This window comes from Carcharhinus amblyrhynchos, chromosome 5, assembly GCF_965287045.1.
Source record: "Carcharhinus amblyrhynchos chromosome 5, sCarAmb.v2.hapA, whole genome shotgun sequence".
NCBI classification, from domain to species: domain Eukaryota; kingdom Metazoa; phylum Chordata; class Chondrichthyes; order Carcharhiniformes; family Carcharhinidae; genus Carcharhinus; species Carcharhinus amblyrhynchos.
In genome coordinates, this window is record NC_137328.1 from 44,342,137 (window position 1) to 44,361,773 (window position 19,637).

General features: G+C 41.8%; 1 protein-coding gene across 4 annotated transcripts in view; it reads right to left on the reverse strand.

Annotated features, from left to right (window-relative positions):
* smarca2 (SWI/SNF related BAF chromatin remodeling complex subunit ATPase 2) overlaps window positions 1-19,637 on the reverse strand; it is a 143,833-nt gene that overhangs the window by 83,625 nt on the left and 40,571 nt on the right. For all 4 annotated transcript variants that reach the window (XM_080188714.1, XM_080188711.1, XM_080188713.1 and 1 more), the window contains exons 8-11: window positions 17,986-18,159; window positions 12,933-13,106; window positions 10,059-10,229; window positions 8,638-8,691 (exon numbers count right to left, since the gene is read on the reverse strand). In XM_080188714.1, the coding sequence (XP_080044840.1) occupies window positions 8,638-8,691; window positions 10,059-10,229; window positions 12,933-13,106; window positions 17,986-18,159 (573 nt within the window). The remainder of the gene's footprint in view (window positions 1-8,637; window positions 8,692-10,058; window positions 10,230-12,932; window positions 13,107-17,985; window positions 18,160-19,637) is intronic.

Below are 19,637 nucleotides of genomic sequence, written 5' to 3' on the forward strand. Positions count from 1 at the left end.
TATGAGGGGCGTAAGGGTGTGTATAGCCCCCAGATTGAGGGGGACATGCCTTGGCAGTGCCATGGCATTGCCCCCAACACAGGTTGGTACGGCCTGTGTCAGGGTGGACTCGAGTGGGAGCCTCAATTATTTGTGATGGTGAAAAGGAGAGGTTGTGGGAGCTGTGGGGATGGTGGCGATGGCTGTTTGGGAGGTGGGCAAGAAATGTAGTGGTTTGGGGTGTACGTGCGTATGTGGTGGGTCCAATGCCAGCACTGGCTGTTTCGGGGGAGTAGTGGTGGGGGGAGTGGTCCGATGCCGGCGTTCACTGTTTGGTGGGGGTTCCAATGCTGGCGATGACTGTTGGGGGTGGGGGGGGGGATTTTTTCCCCCCCCTCTGATTGGGACACCTTTTAAAAATATCGCTGTGATCTCAGTACAGCTCGCTTTGCCACTTTGGCACCCTTAACATGATGGTGCGACACATGTCCTGCCGCCCTGCTTTGTTTTGACAAAGTGCCATAAGATCTGGAGAGAAAACCTGCCCCCAGAAAGAAACGCATCAGTTTTCAGTCAATTCCTGACACTTCACCATTTTTTGGCAAGATTCTATGCCAACTGTATTACTTCTCAACTGGTCAAAGAAATACATAAAATTCCACACAATTCATACTTTAAAGTTAACAAAAAAAACTTATTACAAATCTACAAAGCAATCTTTCTGTTCTGCCAAATTAGATCCAAATTGATGCAAAGGAAGTTTCCACTGCGTGCTAACTGCAAAATCCAATAGGAAGTAATTTCTAGTACAGAACAGCAGCACAAATGTCAAAAATTTGACATTTGTGCTGCTGTTCTGTACTAGAAATTGTCAAAAATTTGACATTTGTCATATGTCAGTTTGATTATAATGGTGCGTTTGGAGGTTGCATTAGGAGTACAAATGTGCATCTAATCTGATTTGTCCTCTCCATACTTTAACTAGTAATAGTGAGGTCATAGACATAGACACAGACACAGACTTACAGACATCCCACAATGCAGAAAGAGGCCATTCGGCCCATTGAGTCTGCACCGACCGCAATCTCACCCAGGCCCTACTCCCATGTCCCTTCATGTTTTACCCAATAATCCTTCTAACCTATGCTTCTCAGGACACTAAGGAGCCATTTTAGCATCGCCAATCAACCTAACCCGCACACCTTTGGACTGTGGGAGGAAACCGGAGCACCCAGAGAAACCCATGCAGACATGAGGAGAACGTCCAAACTCCACACAGACAGTGATCCGAGCTGGGAATCGAACCCTGGAGCTGTGAATCAGCAGTGCTAACCACTGTGCTACTATGCCACCGTGAGGTCAGTAACGCACAGAACATGCAGAATAATTCAACTGATTTCTTGTTTTAGCAATTTTAAATATGTGATTGTCTAGGAATCATTTCTTGTTCCAAAATTAAGGAAGGATGCTGGCTGCTTCTCAGGTCTTCAGCAGCATAAAATACAAGTTTTTTTGTCCAAACAGATGAATGGTGGCTGAGAAAAAATTGACATGGTTTTGAAACAAGTTCCTGAATTTTTTTTTTACAGATTCTCCAATAAAAAATGTTGCCACATTGGGAGTAGGTGGCAGGGAGACAAAGCAAACATCTGTCTGGTAAATCCACTCCCCCTCCCAAAAAATGATACAGACTCATGTCATTATGTTACATACATTCACTTTAAAATGCTCCAGCAATTTTCAGCTCGGATCTTCCCACCCATGCCATCTATGATGTAGGAAACTGAATATCACTGTAAAGAGAGCCATGGTGCCAAGCTTTACATCACATGCTCATCAAGCAGCATAGTGGCATAGTGGTTAGCACTGCTGCTTCACAGCACCAGTGACCTGGGGTCAATTCCCAGCTTGGGTCACTGTCCGTGCAGAGTCTGCATGTTCTTCCCATGTCTGTGTGGGTCCTCCAGGTGCTCCAGTTTCCTCCCAGTCAGAAAGACGTGCTGGTTAGGTGCATTGACCCAAACAGGCACCGGAGTGTGGCAATTTGGGGAATTTTACAGTAAATTCATTGCAGTGTTAATGTAAGCCTACTTATGACTAATAAATCAACTTTAACCTTAATTTCAGGACAAACCGCAAAAATGCAAAATTCTAAATAATCACAATAATTTATACGAAAGGTGGAAACGGTGCCAATTGGTTGGCAAGTCAACTCTGATTGGCCGAAATATTGCCATGAAGAAAGCAATGGGGAATCATAGGCTCCCTAAGCTCCTGAGTAATTCAAATAAGGCTTAAGGCTTGAACATATTCCTTTTGTTTTCAGAGACCTGTGCAAGAATGTCTTTTGCTACTAGCAAGCATAAACGAGCTATATAAATGAGGTCAATTGAATATATTAAATTGGTTGGTACTGTAGCTATTAACACACCCAGAGTTGTTCAGCAGGTGTTACCCTGTCATGGAATAACATCTAACAGTAGATGTTTTGTCTTGGATTTTGCAAATACGGGTTGGTTAAGTACATTGTTTGTTCATAATGAGCAGAGTACAGACAAAGAACATGCTGTTGCATTCAATCAGCCGATCATTGGGACGTACAACCTATATGTCTAGCATCACATCTGCACTGAAATTCATACTTCATGTGGGTCATGCTATGAAATCCTTACAAATATCTGCAGATTCAAAGATCACAAGCGTATCAGAAAAATGCACAGGGTAGCTGGTTAGGCTCATTTCATAAAAATGTGATTCCATGATTGTTCAACAAGTGCTGCCCAATTGTAATAGCTACACTAACAACCAATGTAAGAAAATCAGTCTTTTTGGACTCAATACAACACCCTGTTAATACTACTTATGTTGCTACTGCACAGTAGCAGCAATGAAATGGCCAGCTTAATGGGCCAAATGGCTTTTTTCTGTGCCATAACACCATATATTGATATGTTTTACTTCTGCGTCAAGTTTGCAAGGTAAGCAAATGGCTAGGACCTTATTTACAAGATTGCTGATAAGGCCAATCTATAGCATGTGAAGCTGTACTAATCCCAACATCTATATTTACCAGTGAAGGCAGGTTTGCAATAGGCAGGAGTGGAGAATCTGTGGATTTCTTAATTAGCACATCAAGGAGAGGGAGCATAATAGATTAGACTGTCCCATCTCAAAAGAAATGGGAGCGTGTGATATACAGATTCAAAGACTGCAAGGTTTATAATTGGGGCAGGGGTAATTATGATGCGATTAGGCAAGAATTAGGGAGCATAAGATGGGAACAGAAACTGTCAGATATGGGCACAAACGAAAAGTGGAGCTTTTTCAAGGAACAAATACAGCGTGCCCTTGATAGGTATGTCCCTGGCAGGCAGGGAAGAAATGGCCGAGTGAGGGAACCATGGTTCAAATAGGATGTTGAATGTCTTGTCAAGAGGGAAAAGGATGCGTATGTAAGGATGAAAAAACAAGGGTCAGCTGGGTTGCTTGAGGGTCATGATGTGGGTATGCCGGCGTTGGACTGGCGTAAACACAGTAAAAAGTCTGACAACACCAGGTTTTAGTCCAACCTATTTATTTGATAATATACTCACTAGCTTTCGGGGTTACCCCCTTCGTCAGGTGAATGGAGAGTTCTGGCCTCAGACAGAGCATATAAAGCACAGACAGTTTAGAGATTACTGATTAAAATGCGAATCCTTACACCTAACCTGCTGTTCAAGACCTGAAGTGGCTGATAATGTGAGTGGAAGGAGCACTGATCACAGTTTAAAGAGATGTGTATTGTCTCCAGACAGTACAGTAAGTGAGGTTTTGCAAACCCAGGCAAGTCATGGGGGTTACAGATAGTGCGACATGAACCCAAGATCCCTGTTGAGACCATCCTCACGTGTGCGGAACTTGGCTATCAGTCTCTGCTCAGCGACTCTGCGCTGTCGTGTGTCGTGAAGGCCGCCTTGGAGAATGCTTACCCGAAGGTCAGAGGCTGAATGCCCGTGACCACTGAAGTGTTCGCCAACAGGAAGGGAACAGTCTTGCCTGGTGACTGTCGAGCGATGTTCATTCATCCGTTGTCGTAGCGTCTGCATGGTCTCCCCAATGTACCATGCTTCGGGGCATCCTTTCTTGCAACGTATCAGGTAGACAATGTTGGCCGAGTTGCAAGAGTATTTACCATGTACCTGGTGGATGGTATTCTCACGTGTGATGATGGTATCCATGTCGATGATCCGGCATGTCTTGCAGAGGTTGCTGTGACAGGGTTGTGTGGTATTGTGGTCACTGTTCTCCTGAAGGCTGGGTAGTTTGCTGCGAACAATGGTCTGTTTGAGGTTGTGTGGTTGTCTGAAAGCAAGAAGTGGGGGTGTGGGGATAGCCCTGGCGAGATGTTCGTCTTCATCAATGATATGTTGAAGACTCCGGAGAAGATGTCGTAGCTTCTCCGCTCCGGGGAAGTACTGGACGACGAAGGGTACTCTGTCCACTGTGTCCTGTGTTTGCCTTCTGAGGAGAACGGTGCGGTTTTTCGCTGTGGCGCATCGGAACTGCCGATCTATGAGTCGAGCACCATATCCTGTTCTTATGAGGGCATCTTTCAGGGTCTGGAGGTGTCTGTCATGATCCTCCTCATCTGAGCAAATCCTGTGTATACGGAGGGCTTGTCCATAGGGAATGGCTTCTTTAACATGTTTAGGGTGGAAACTGGAGAAGTGGAGCATTGTGAGATTGTCTGTGGGCTTGCGGTACAGTGAGGTGCTGAGGTGACCGTCCTTAATGGAGATGCGTGTGTCCAAGAATGCAACTGATTCTGGGGAATAGTCCATGGTGAGTCTGATGGTGGGGTGGAATTTGTTGATATCATCATAAAGTTGTTTCAGTGATTGTTCACCATGAGGCCAAAGGAAGAAAATGTCATCGATGTATCTAGTGTACAGCATCGGTTGAAGATTCTGTGCAGTGAAGAAGTCTTGTTCGAACCTGTGCATGAAGATGTTGGCATATTGAGGTGCAAATTTGGTCCCCATGGCTGTTCCATGTGTCTGGATGAAAAACTGGTTGTTGAAGGTGAAGACATTGTGGTCCAGGATAAAGCGGATGAGTTGTAAAATTGCATCTGGAAACTGGCAGTTGTCAGCATTGAGTACTGAGGCAGTCGCAGCAATGCCATCGTTGTGGGGGATGTTGGTGTAGAGCGCTGAGACATCCATTGTGACGAGGAGTGTCCCTGGTTCAACTGCTCCGTGTGTGCTGAGTTTCAGTAGGAAGTCCGTAGTGTCGCGACAAAAGCTGGGGGTTCTTTGTACAATGGGTTTCAGGATGCCCTCGACGTAGCCGGAGAGGTTCTCACACAGAGTCCCATTGCCCGATACCTCTACAGTCAGCAGGCAAGACTGTTCCCTTCCTGTTGGCGAACACTTCAGTGGTCACGGGCATTCAGCCTCTGACCTTCGGGTAAGCGTTCTCCAAGGCGGCCTTCACGACACACGACAGCGCAGAGTCGCTGAGCAGAGACTGATAGCCAAGTTCCGCACACATGAGGACGGTCTCAACAGGGATCTTGGGTTCATGTCGCACTATCTGTAACCCCCATGACTTGCCTGGGTTTGCAAAACCTCACTTACTGTACTGTCTGGAGACAATACACATCTCTTTAAACTGTGATCAGTGCTCCTTCCACTCACATTATCAGCCACTTCAGGTCTTGAACAGCAGGTTAGGTGTAAGGATTCGCATTTTAATCAGTAATCTCTAAACTGTCTGTGCTTTATATGCTCTGTCTGAGGCCAGAACTCTCCATTCACCTGACGAAGGGGGTAACCCCGAAAGCTAGTGAGTATATTATCAAATAAATAGGTTGGACTAAAACCTAATGTTGTCAGACTTTTTGCTTGAGGGTTACAAGGTAGCTAGGAGTAAGTTTAAAAAAGGGCTCAGGAGAGCTATGAGGGGGCACGAGAAGTCCTTGGTGGGTCGGATAAAGGAAAACCCCAAGGCTTTTTATTCTTACGTGAAAAATAAAAGAATGACCAGGGTGAGGTTAGGGCCAGTTAAGGATAATAGTGGGAACTTGTGCACGGAGTCAGAAAAGGTAAAGTGAGATGTTGACAAATACTTTTCTTCAGTGTTCACTAAGGAGGGCGGCAAGGTAGCAGTGGTTAGCACTGCTGCTTCACAGCTCCAGGACCCTGGGTTCAATTCCCGGCTCGGGTCACTGTCTGTGTGGAGTTTGCACATTCTCCTCATGACCGCGTGGGTTTCCTCCCAGTCTAAAGATGTGCGGGTAGGTTGATTGGCCACGCTAAGAAATTGCCCCGTAGTGTCCAGGGATGCGTAGGTTAGAGAGACTAGTGGGTATAATATGTAGGGATGTGGGGGCAGGGCCTGGGTGGGATTGTGTTCGGTGCACACTCGATGGGGCAAAGGGTGTCTTTCTGCACTGTAGGGTTCTTTCATTCTATGAGATGGGCCATGTTTTTGAGGATGAGAGTGTGTTACAAGCCGATAGGATGGAAGAGGTAGATGTTCTGAGTGAAGATGTATTAGCAATTTTGAAAAACCTGAGAGTTGATAAGGCCCTGGGGCCAGATGGGATACATCCTAGGATACTTTGGGAGGCAAGGGATGAGATTGCGGAGCCTTTAGCTTTGATCATTGGGTCCCCACTGTCCACGGGGATTGTGCCAGAGGACTGGAGAGTGGTGAATGTTGATCCTCTGTTCAAGAGAGGAAATAGGTATGACCCTGGTAATTATAGGCCAGTCAGGCTTACTTCAGTGGTCGGTAAGTTAATGGATAGGGTCCTGAGAGGTAGGATTTACAACCATTTGGAAAGATGCAGCTTAATCTGGGATAGTAAGCATGGTTTCGTAAGGGGCAAGCCCTGCCTCGCAAATTTGATTGAATTCTTTCAGGAGGTAACTAAGTGCGTAGACGAAGGTAGAACAGTTGATGTCGTGTTAATGGATTTCAGTAAGGCGTTTGATAAGGGTCCCCATGGTAGAGGGTGGTGATGGAGGGAAAATTTTCAGACTGGAGGCCAATTACCAGTAGTGTACCACAGGGATCAGTGCTGGGTCCTCTGTTACTTGTGATTTTTATCAATGACTTGGAAGACGGGGCTGAAGGGTGGGTTAGTAGACTTGCTGATGACACCAAGATTGGTGGAGTAGTGGATGAAGTGGAGGGCTCTTGTAGGCTGCAAAGAGACATTGATAGAATGCAGAGCTGGGCTGAAAAGTGGCAGATGGAGTTTAACCCCGATAAGTAGGAGGTGATTCATTTATGGTAGGACAAACCTGAATGCAGATTACAAAGGTCAATGACAGGGTTCTGAGGAATGTGCAGGAACAGAGAGATCTTGGGGCTCCTATCCACAGATCTCTGAAGGTTGCCACTCAAATGGATGGAGCTGTGAAAGCGGCTTATAGCGTGTTAGCGTTTATTAACAGGGGGTTTGACTTTAACAGCCGTGGAGTTACGCTGCAACTATACAGGACCTTGGTGAGACCACATTTGGAATACTGTGTGCAATTCTGGTCATCTCACTATAAGGAGGATGTGGAAGCATTGGAGAAAGTGCAGAGATTTACCAGGATGCTGCCTGGTTTGGAGGGTAGGTCTTATGAGGAAAGGTTGAGGAAGCTGGGGCTTTTCTCTTTAGAGCAGAGGAGGATAAGAGGCGACTTAGAGGTTTAAAAGATGATGAATGGGATAGATTGAGTGGACGTGCAGAGACTATTTCCTCAGGTGGATGTATCTTATTAGGGGGCATAACTATAAGGGTTCATGGTGGGAGATATAGGAGGAATATCCGAGGTAGGTTCTTTACTCAGAGGGTGGTTGGGGTGCAGAATGCACTGCCTGCTGTGATAGTGGAATTGGACACTTTAGGAACTTTCAAGCTGTTATTGGATAGGCCCGTGGAGCACACCAGAACAATAGGGAGTGGGATAGCTTGACCTTGGGTTTGGACACAGCTCGGCACAACATCAAGGGCCGAAAGGCCTGTATTGTGCTGTACCGTTCTACGTTCTATATACTGGGATTACGCACAGGGTTCAAGATTAGAGCTCAGTCCCTAAAAATATAAATCCGCGACTGGTCAGCACTTGAACAATCCTGACTATGCCTACAGCTACACTAACAACCAATTTAAGATGAACAGTTGAGCTTGTGTAACTTGGACATGGCTCATTTATGTTTGCTCGGAGTGACATACATTCTGACATACAGACCTTGTGCCTTTGTTACCTGGGGATCATTTAGCTTCCTGTTGCGTTCTCTACGGCCTCAGGCAAAATCAACATATTAATCAAGGAACATCCTTTTCTCCTGTAGTACAGATTGTTATGATGGTTTGAAATTTGATATTCTTCCATTTGTCCTGATAAGTGCAACACAAATCTTTGGCAACAAATTTCTCTTCAGCAATATCTAGGAAATACTTAGTAATAGTAAATAGGCTGACAAGCCAATAGCATGGATAATCAAATGAATTTTCATTCTCAGATTATGGATTGGCACCAGCAGCCAAAAATAAAACTTGGTCATTGGGCACACCAATAAAAAAGGAGATAGCCATATTAATATTCTTTACCATGTAGGACACAAAAAGATTATTTTTTAAAAAGTCTGTAAGCAGTGACAAAAGCAACTTACCTCTCCATCAGGAGCAAGGCTAGAACTTGCTCCTTCAGCAACTTCCTCAGTTTTCTGTTGATTTTAAAAACAGATAGAAATATTATTTAGATAAAAACATTGAGAGAGGCAGCTTTTTAATAACTCTAATCATGACACCAAAACATTTACATCAACAGGAAGATTCTTACAACATTTTCTGCAAATCAACTACTGTATCAAATGGAAAAAATATGATTAAGAAGGTATTGCTGCCATCCAGTCCTAATTTCAAAGCAACAGTAAAATAAAAACCAGAGAACAACTTAAATAATGTTGAGTATGCTTGTACCATATTATACTTGAAACTGTTTATTGAAATTATTGAAGATGGTGATGTCAAGAGATGGTGATAGTATAACAACACAAAAACAATTTTGAAAAGATAAATTGGAGACAGACAGAAGGAACAGAGAAAGAATTTGCACATATAAAGATGTGTGAATGCCCAGGGCACTCTATAGTTAATTAGGTACTTTGAATATAGGAAATGTGGCAGCCAAATTGCAAACAGCTATTTCCCACAGCAATGAACTTATGACCAAATAATCAATTTTATTGACTGAATGATAAATATTGGTCACACTAAGGAAAACTTCCCTGCTCTTCTTCAAGTAATTCCATGGGACTTTTTACATGCCTTTGAGATGGATGACACAGCCGCGATTTAACATCTCATTAGAAAGACAGTACTTGGATGAACGGAGCATCTAGTGCCAGTCTAGAGTGTTACTGATTAAAGGTTAATACTACGTGAAGGGGAGAAGCAGGAGTTAAAAACACAACAGTCCAAATCTTCTGAAGAGGACTGAAACGCCTATCTCCAACCCTGATCAGATCAAAGGAACCCTTACCCTCCCCTGATTTTTCTGGGCAATTTTTTGATGGGGAGGATCCTTCTAAACAACGCAGGAAGATAGCAGTGAGAAATTCCATGCTAAAGACACATTCTTTTTTTAACGGCACTAAATACCCAAGGAATGGGCTTAGCTGTATTGTATATTATTCCCCCTCCATACCAGTCAACATATGCTGCTTTGCTTACATGAAGAATAAACCCTTATTGGCACGATACTAGAAGGCTAATAACTTAATTAAGCTCTATTGTATAGGTTAGCTTCAGAAATGCAGACCGTGGAAAGTAAGAAACAGATTAAAAGGTGAAACAATGAAGAAGCAAAGAATGGGAAGAAAGGAATGAAAAATAAGAAATATCGATCATTACAAAACAAAACTTGCAGCAGGTACACGTTCCAGGCCTGAGGGAATCATTTTCTACATATCTTGTAGAAAGTCAGAGACCAAATTTTATATTTTAGTTTAGATGACTAAGTAGAACAGCCAGAACAAAACTGTCCCTTGACGTTGCGTACATGCACTAATTTTAAATAGAAAATACAAACCTTCTTTTTCTTCTTCTTTTTCTTCTTTTCTTTAGCAGCCTGAGCAGCTTTATGCTCATAGACCAGTTTAGTAAGACTTGCAACATACTCATCTGTTTGCTGAAGCAGATATGCCAGACGCTTATCCTTCTTCTGGTCAATTAGCTTACGATAGCCTTCTTCATCTTCAGCCTGTTTTCAGAAAATTAAAAGTTAATTTACTGAGTACACATGATATCATTAGCACAGAAAAATTCAGCCCAACACATCCATGTCGGTGTTTATAGGCCATATGAGCTTCCTTGCTCTAACTCCATCAACATACCACTCCTTTCACCCTCATGTGCTAAATGCATTTACACCAATCATTTCAAAAACCTTCTACTGTATCAAATTCCCGCTCTCTGGGTAAAGAAGCTCCTCCTGAAACCCTACTTGAATCGCTTTGTGACTATCTTATGTTTATGGCCCCTAGTATTGATTTCCCTCTGCAAGCTCATTCCTAATCCAAGAACCTCTGTCAGATCACTACCCTGTTCCAAAAAAGTCCCAGCCTTCTTCAATTTTGTCCTGCAAGGTTTATGGTTTAGTTCTGGTATCACTAGCGGCTTTTTTGAAAAAAAAGTTTGAGAGTGTCTCTATCTCCTTTTTATAATATGGAGGCTAGAACTGTTCAGAGTACTCCAACTCAGTTTTGCCTAACCAATGTCCTATTTTATCAAATTTCCCTGCTTTTCAATTATATCCCTCTAAGAAATGCAGCCGGTGATCTGTTTGCTTTTTTAAAATAGACTTATTAGCCTGCTTCACTTCATATACTGATGTATCTGTGCCCCCAACCCACTTCTCTATTTACTTTCCATGGATTGGAAATGATTCTACAATGATCTTATCATAAATGTATTACCTCACACTAATATATAATGAAACTCATTTGAGAATTAAATTATGCACCCATTCTAGAAGTTGGTGATCCTGTATCTTGTTGCAGACCTTTTGTATTAACTATTTCTGATTTGATGTCATTTTGAAATTGTACTTTAAATTCTAGAGTCCAAGCCATTGACATAAACATATCGTCGTTTGAGCATCGATCTCTATGGAACATCATTTCATTTCTTTTGGTAGTATGGAGGAACCAGCTTTAATCTTTACTCTTGGTTTTACTGTCAGCTTGTTATCCATTCAGCTACTTGTCCCCAGATGCTACGTGTTCTGACCTTAGTCACGAGTCCTCTCTATGGTGCCTAGTCAAAGGCCTTTTGAAAACACAAGTACATCATGTCTACTGCATTATCCTGATCAACATGATTACTTTCAAAATAATTCAATAGGTTGGTCAAGCATCGTCTTTCCTTTGGAAAGTTATGCTTAATACTTGTTTTTATTTTCCAAATGTTTGTGGGATGGGGCAGGTTAGCTCATTTGGCTAGATGGCTAGTGTGTGATCAGTATGACGTCAACACGTGGGTTCAATCCACGTTCTAGCTGCAGGAGACTTGGTCATCAGTAGTTAAAAAAAAATCACACCACTCTGCCATGGTTTGACAAATAATTCAGGCAAAGAATTCAAGAAAAAATGTATACGTGAAAGATTTTATGATCTTTCCTACCAACTACATTCAGCTAATTGGTCTTTGTTTAAAATTTACATTAGAAATTGACATACAAACATTGCAAGTCAATGAAATGACGATTAAACCAAGTGAACGTAGATTCTTTAGTCATTATCCTGTAATTGACAATCAGTTATAATCCAGACATCACCCAATTACCCATCATTTGATATAAACCAGATGCTACAAGAGCAATATTATAAATTCCGGTCAGGTTGCTTTCTGAATTTGGACACTAGAATTTGGTGTTGGTGATCTGGTTCTTGTCACAGCCATTAAATTAAACTCCCATACCCGATTACAGAATGTTAGACCAACAAAAATTTTCAAAAATCTGCATTGAACAATCCTCACCAAGAAAAGGCAACCAAAGAATAAAGACAGTAAGATGGACAGTGATCTTCCAGAATCCAAACTAAACAAATGCCAATGTACAAATTGCCTTTAAGTGCACATCTGGTTCAGTTTGCCAACTAACTCTACAGGCAGTTTTCTATTCTCTGCTTTACAAAGGGTCATGAGAACACTGGTAATTGAATGTTTTACAATGTAAGGGATTCAGAATTGGTGCATTATTTTTTTAACAAGCACATTATTTACCCATCAGGATGCAAATTAGCCACTTTCAAAACGACTATGGCCATAACCCAAATTACTATCACCTGGACAAATTTGTTCACAATTGAATTATATAAGTATGCCAATATTATATTCTTGGAACTAAATAACAAATAAAAATAGCAGATAATAGTTTTCATTAGTGTTTACAACTAGTGTACTTTGGTTGGAGATGATGGAAGTCAATATCCAACAGAAACAAAAACAGAAAATGCTGGAAAATGTCAGCAGGTCTGAGTTCTAATGATGGGTCATCTAGATGTGAATCATTGGCTCTATTCTCTCCCCAAAGATGCTGTCAGACCTGCTGAGATTTTCCAGCATCTTCTGTTTCAGATTCCAGCATTCGCAGTATTTTCCTTTTATATCAATATGCAACAGAACTTTGATGACTAACAACTTTAGAAAATAAACTTTTCCAATTTCCAAAAACTGTTAATTCATAAAACGTAGCACCACACAGGCCAACAGTAAACTTCAAGCTAAGCAGTAAAGTACTAAAAGAAAGTGGGGGTTCCTTAGCTAGCTTGCAGTATGATATTTTCAATATCAACATGCTTACTTCACACAAGACATCCGCTGCTCTGAACGTGTCTTATTAAATAGAATCCCCTGCAATAGTAAGATATAAGAAAAACCAAAACAATTTATTCAACGTTACCATCAGCCTCCTCATTCTTTCTTTCTCAATCCTCTCAGTTTCTTTCTTCTGCTCACGCTCGGTGTTGGCATGCCAAGTACCAATTGCTCGAGAAAGTTTCTGAATTTTTCCAGTAACTGAACGGTGATATTCCTTGAAATCTTTTGCATGCTGCAGTATACTGTTGAGATATTCCTAAAGCACAGTGAAGAAAGAGTATAAGTATTATGTCTCCATATCCATTGACAATAAATTATATTTTAAGTGCATTCACTTCATTGAAGCTCAACCTCACCAACAGCAAATAAGAAGAATGAAGCTCTTTGATTTATGGTGTTTGGCAATGCTCTCCCTAAACTGCATGCATGCACAGCCACACAGTAATGAACTGTGTGTTGGAGTAGAACGATAGAGAGTTTACAGCACAGAAAGAAGCTACAGCCCATTGTGTCACCTAGCCTAACCTCCTTGCCAGCATTTGGTGCACTGCCCTACAGTTTACAGCACTCGAGATGCATAGATGGAAGTTTCTGCATCTACTGCCCTTTCACACAGTGAGTTCAGACCATAAGACAAAGGAGCAGAATTAAGCCACTCGCCCCATCGAGTCTGCTCCATCATTCAATCACAGCTAATTTTTTCCTCACCTCCATTTGCCTGACTTTTTCCCCATTACCACTATCCCCTTATTAATTAAGAACTTATCTGTCTTAAAAACACTCAATGACCTGACCTCCACAGCCTTCTGTGGCAAAGAGTTCCACAGTTTCAAATCTAATTGACACCAACAACACCTGGATGAAAAAAAATTTTCCTCATCTCCCTCCTAATCTTTCTACCAATCACTGTAAATGTGGGGGCCCAAGTTACTGACCTCTATGCTAAAGTAAATAAACCCTTCCCATCCACTTTATCCAGACCCCTCACAATTTTGTACATCTCAGTCAAATCTCCCCGCAGCCTCCTCAGTTCCAAAGAGAACAACCCGATCTTAACCAATCATTCATTAATGCAATTTTACAGACCTGGCAACATCTTCATAAATCTCTTCAAGTATCCTCTCTAATGCAATTACATCCTTTCTATAATGAGGTGCACACAGTCCTTAGGTTTTGGACACTTCTAGCATAACCTCCTTGCTCTAATATTCAATAACTCCACTAATAAATGAAAGGAATCCACATGTCACCTCATTAACCTGTCTTGCTAACTTCAGGGATTGATGGACATTCACTAGATACCTCACATTCTCTATACCGCTTAGTATTCTCCAACGTATTGTGTAATCGTTTACCTCCCCAGATGCATTCACATCACACTTCTCTGGGTTGAATTCCATTTGCCACTTTTGTGTCACCTGACTAGGCCATTGCTATCTTCCTACAGTCCACAACAGTCCTTTCTGGGATGAATCATGTGGTCAATTTTGTTGTCTACAAATATCTTGACCATTCCCCATCATTTTTGTCCAAATCATTAAAAAGGGACTTAATCCTTTGAAATCCTACTAGAAACAACCTTCCTGCCATTTAGCCAATTTTATGCCCAGTTTGATACGTCCCCTTGAATCCCATGAGCTTTAATTGTTTAAACCAGTTTACCTGAGCAGAAGTCTTGCTAAAATCCAAGTAGACACCATCAACTGTACTACCCTGATCAATTCTCTTGCTACTTTCTCAAAAAATTCAGATTCATAATTCATGACCTTTCCTTAACAAATTCATGCTGACTGTCCTTCATTAATCCACAACTTTCTAAGTGACAGTTGATTCCAATAATGTGCCCACCATCAAGATCAAACTAAATAGCATGTAATGATTCAGTCTATTCCAGGCTCCTTTTTTAAAAAAATAAAAACATTAGCAGACCTTCAATCCTCTGGCACCTCATCTGTATCCAGTGAGGTTTGGAAACCGATGGTCAGACCATCTGCTATTTCCTCCCTGGCTTCTTTTAACAGTCAGGGGTACATTTCATCCAGCCCTGGTGACTTATCCCACTTTGAGGGATACTAATTCCCTAATACTTCCTTTCTCCCCACATTTACCACATCCAATACTTCACATTTTTTGTCCTTAACTGCAACATGCTTTTCTTTGTGAAGACAGACATAAAGCAATCAAATGTAAATAAATGGGCCATTTGCAACAGTGAACTCAAGCAAGAGGCAGGATCAAGCTTCATACTGCAACTGCGGAAGCACGTGTAACTGAAGAGAGGTTGTAGGAAAAGAAATACACCTGAGATTGGAGGGACTACCAGCACAGAAGAGAAGAATCTCTTACTGCAGGAGCAATATATTTAACTTGGTTGGCAATGGGATTGCAGGAAGGTTGTCATAGAATCCTTACAGTGCAGAAGGAAGCCATTTGGCCCACTGAGTCTGAACTGGCAACAATCCCATCCATGCTTTATCCCCTTAACCCCACTTATCTACCCTGCTAATCACCCTGACACTAAGGGGCAATTTGGCACGGTTAATCCACCTAACCTGCATATCTTTAGACTGTGGGAGGAAATTGGAATGCCCTGCAGGAAACCCAAGCAACGGAAAAAGTGCAAACTCCACACAGACAGTGACCCAAAGTCGGATTTGAACCTGAGTTCCTGGCGCTATGAGGCTGCAGTGCTAACCACTGTGCCACCACGTAACCCGGTTGAGTTGCCTGTCCATGAGTGAGCAGTGCAGGTAAGGGAGCCCTGGAAAAAACTAAGCTTGAGATGGTGACAGCACTCAAAACTCATCAGTCCATGACTGTGGGAGTGGGAGATAGTCAGAAAAATTCCTCAGCTGCAAAGATGATGGAAACTGAATGGACAATTTAGTTTTCAATGAACACCTAATATTTTCTGATGGGCAAGTTCAAGATGTAATTAGATTATTGATCGTGCATATAATATATACTATGGAGCATTGTCAATAAGGAGCTATTTTTAGCATTGTCTGAGTCACATGTACCAGTCTGGAAACTAACTCAACTTAAATGTATAAGTTGTTTAATACATTGATTAATGTACAATGGATGAACAGCTAGATCACGAATGTATGAATAACGTTTAAGATCATTTACAATCCAAATCCAGACCGTCAGGCTGTGTGCATCCTGAAAGTCAAGAAGGACGAGCTATGGCGTGTGTGAGGAGAGAGGGAAAGGGGATGGGTTAGGAAAGAAGGGATGGGGCAATGGAGTAGAAAGAAAGTTTTAAAGAGCAAGAGAATGGGAATAATACGAGATAGGGATTGGGGACACATTGTGATTTGTCAGAAGAGAAGAGAGGTGTGTTGGAACCAATGAAAGATTGAGATGGCACCAGGCTTTAGAAGCGAGAATAGGCTGAGTGGGAGGAAGTCATGCTGCTTTTAAGATGTGCAGCCACATGGCAATTTGGAATTTTCCACACACTGAAATAAATTTCATGAGAGTTCACTGACTTTTAAAGTGTAACATGCCTCCAGACAAAAAAAGTATTGCTCGGAGGAGTTTGTAGCCTGCCCAGTCCCTCAGTGTACCCAAACAGACACCAGAGTATGGCGACAAGGCGATTTTCACAGCAACTTTGTTACCGTGTTAATGTGAACCTACTTGTGACACTATTAAATAAACTTTAAAAAACTTTAAGCAGTACATTGGTGTTGGGTGAGGAACTCACCCAGAACAACTTATTCTTCCAACAGGGTGTACTTCATGATTATGTTTTCTAACTCTATTTGATTCAGTAATCCATTCTTTATAGAACAATTTACCACATTCAATGTGGAAATATTTGATTGGTAATTATTTTTAGTTAGCAAGTATATAAAAATTGTCACAACTAGGAAGATTACTAAAACAGAGCTAGTATTAGTTTAGATAAATGCGAGGTGATGCATTTTGGTAGACTGAACCAGGACAGAACTTACTCAGTTAATGGTAAGGCATTGGGGAGAGTTACAGAACAAAGATCTAGGGGTACATGTTCATAAATCCTTTAAAGTGGAGTCACAGGTGGACAGAGCGATGAAAAAAAGCATTCAGCATGCTTGGTTTCATGGGTCAGAACATTGAATACAGGAGTTGGAACATCTTGTTGAAGTTGTACAAGACATTGGCAAAGCCACACTTGGAATACTGTGTACAGTTCTGGTCATCCTATTATAGAAAGGATATTATTAAACTAGAAAGAGTGCAGAAAAAATTCACTAGGATGTTACCGGGATTTGACGGTTTGAGTTATAAGGAAAGGCTGGATAGACTGGGACTTTTTTCCTCTGGAAGGCTGAGGGGTGATCTTATAGAGAGGGGTGATCTTATAGAGAGGGGTGATCTTATAGAGAGGGGTGATCTTATAGAGATCTACAAAATAATAAAGGGGCATAGATCAGCCACATAGTCAATATCTTTTCCCAAAGGTAGGGGAGTCTAAAACAAGAGGGCATAGGTTTAAGGTGAGATGGGAGAAATACAAAAGTGTCCAGAGGGGCAATTTTTTCCCACACAGAGGGTAGTGAGGGTCTGGAACAAACTGCCAGAGGTCGTAGTAGAGGCAGATACAATTTTGTCTTTTAAAAGGCATTTAGACAGTTACATAGGTAAGATGGGTATAGAGGGATATGGGCCAAATATGCAGGCAATTGGGATTAGTTTAGGGGTTTCTAAAAAGGGCGGCATGGACAAGTTGGGCCAAAGTTTCCATGCTGTAAACCTCTATGACTCTAAGGAAGATAATGAGAATGCATGTACTCTTGTGCAATACTTATTAAACATTTCTAGATGTACAATATAAATTGTAAAACTGATTTCAATTTGGCTGTAATTGTCTGAATACTTGCAACTCCAAATACCATAACATCCTAAAGTGAACACGAATTAAGTGGGACTAAGTGCCTGAAATGTTTTTTTTACCTTTTTAACCACAAGAGCTAGGACTACTTGGATTGCAAACTGTTTTGAATCTGCAAATAGGATGGCACAGATTGGAAAAGAGGCAGCTTTTATTTTTACAAAATTGATCTGGATTGCAGATGGAGACAATTTTCCTCTATTGACTTATCCCTCACAGCTGGTTCAATCATGGAGAAAGACTATGATCATACCTGATGTTTCTGCCTGCGCTTGCGCTCTTGTTCGATCTTCTGTTGTTTCTCCAGCTTTTCTGTGATACGAGCTTCTCTTAAAGACTGCCGTTTACTACGTTTGTAGGCCTTCACATTGAGTGCCGTCTCCAGAGTCGTGTCTCGGCGCATACAGGCGACCACTTCTTGCCTCAGCTGTGTTGTTTTAGAAAAAAAAAATTAAACTTCATTTTTTATGTAATCCATTACAGACTATTTGAGATCTAGGTACAGTTCTGCAGTTCTAGCTAGTCAGTAGGAAATATTAAATTATGGTTTATAACTTTATTGATTGAAATCATAGAATCCCTACTATGCAGAAGAGGCCATTTGGCCCATCAAGTCTGCATCGATTCCGACAGAGTATTTCACCCAGGCCTTCTCCCCCACCCTATCCCTGTAACCCTACACATTTCCCTTGGCTAATCCATCTAATCTACACATCTTGGGACACCATGGAGAACGTTAGCTTGGCCAATCTAATTATGCCAAATTAGACCACCGTTTTATACACATCATAGCTTATTCATAAAATAGAAAGGAATCCCTACATTGCTGAAGGATTGATTTCAATATTATTTCAAGAATTAAATGGTTCAACGTGCAGATGAAAAATCTATGCTAACGCAAATCAGGCCTGCAACACAGCCACACATTTCACAGCAGCAACAGCTCTCCAGATCAGCATTATAGCTTAATGCCATTCTTCTGCCTTTTTTGCGCACCCTTGCACATAATCATCTAGTGCTCTCTTGCATGTCTCAATTGAGCCTGCCTCCACCATACCTCCAGGCAGTGCAATCCAGACCCAAGCCACTCCTTGTGTGAAAAGCTTCTCCTCACTTTACATTTGAAACTTATGATATGCTCAGTCTGTATTAGGAATTAAGATTGGTAGTGAATCCGAGTTGCACTCCAGCAGTGTTCCAAAGTCTGTTCATGAGGTGTACTGGCACCGTACTGTAAATGTTCATGATGTGTCTTGTGATAATTCAGTAAACATTAGCCAAATGCCTAAATTGCACCACTCACAGTAAATCATCTAGGATAATAAAGATTTGTGAAACCGTACATCCCATTTCTGAATAAAACAAATTAATGCCGCAATTTTACAAAATATTCAGGAAGAGAGACACCTGGTTATATGCATATACCTGACGGCTAGTCACTGTCTAGTAATCCAGAGCCCCAAACTCATAGGACATGGGCTCAAATAGAAATTCAATTCAATTAACACATCTCGAACTACAAACTAGTCTTAGTAATGGTAGTGAATCTGTGGAATTCTTCACCGCAGAGAGCTGTAGAAGCTGGGACATTATGTTCAAGGCTGAGACTGGCACAGATTTTTACTCAGTAAGGGAATCGAGGGTTAAGGCAGGAAAGTGGAGAATTATCACATCAGATCAGCTATGATCTCACTGGATGGAGCAGACTAGATTGACTGAATGCCTTCTTTGGCTCCTGCGTCTTATGGTTAACTATTGTCAATTGCCATAAAAACTCATTTGCTTCACTAATGCCCTTCTGCCACCTGATGGCCACTTAGAATCCATAGTATGCCCCCTGTGCAGGTGATGGCATTTGAGTCTGTACTGACTCCCTGAAAGATCGCCTTGCCCAGTTCCACTGCC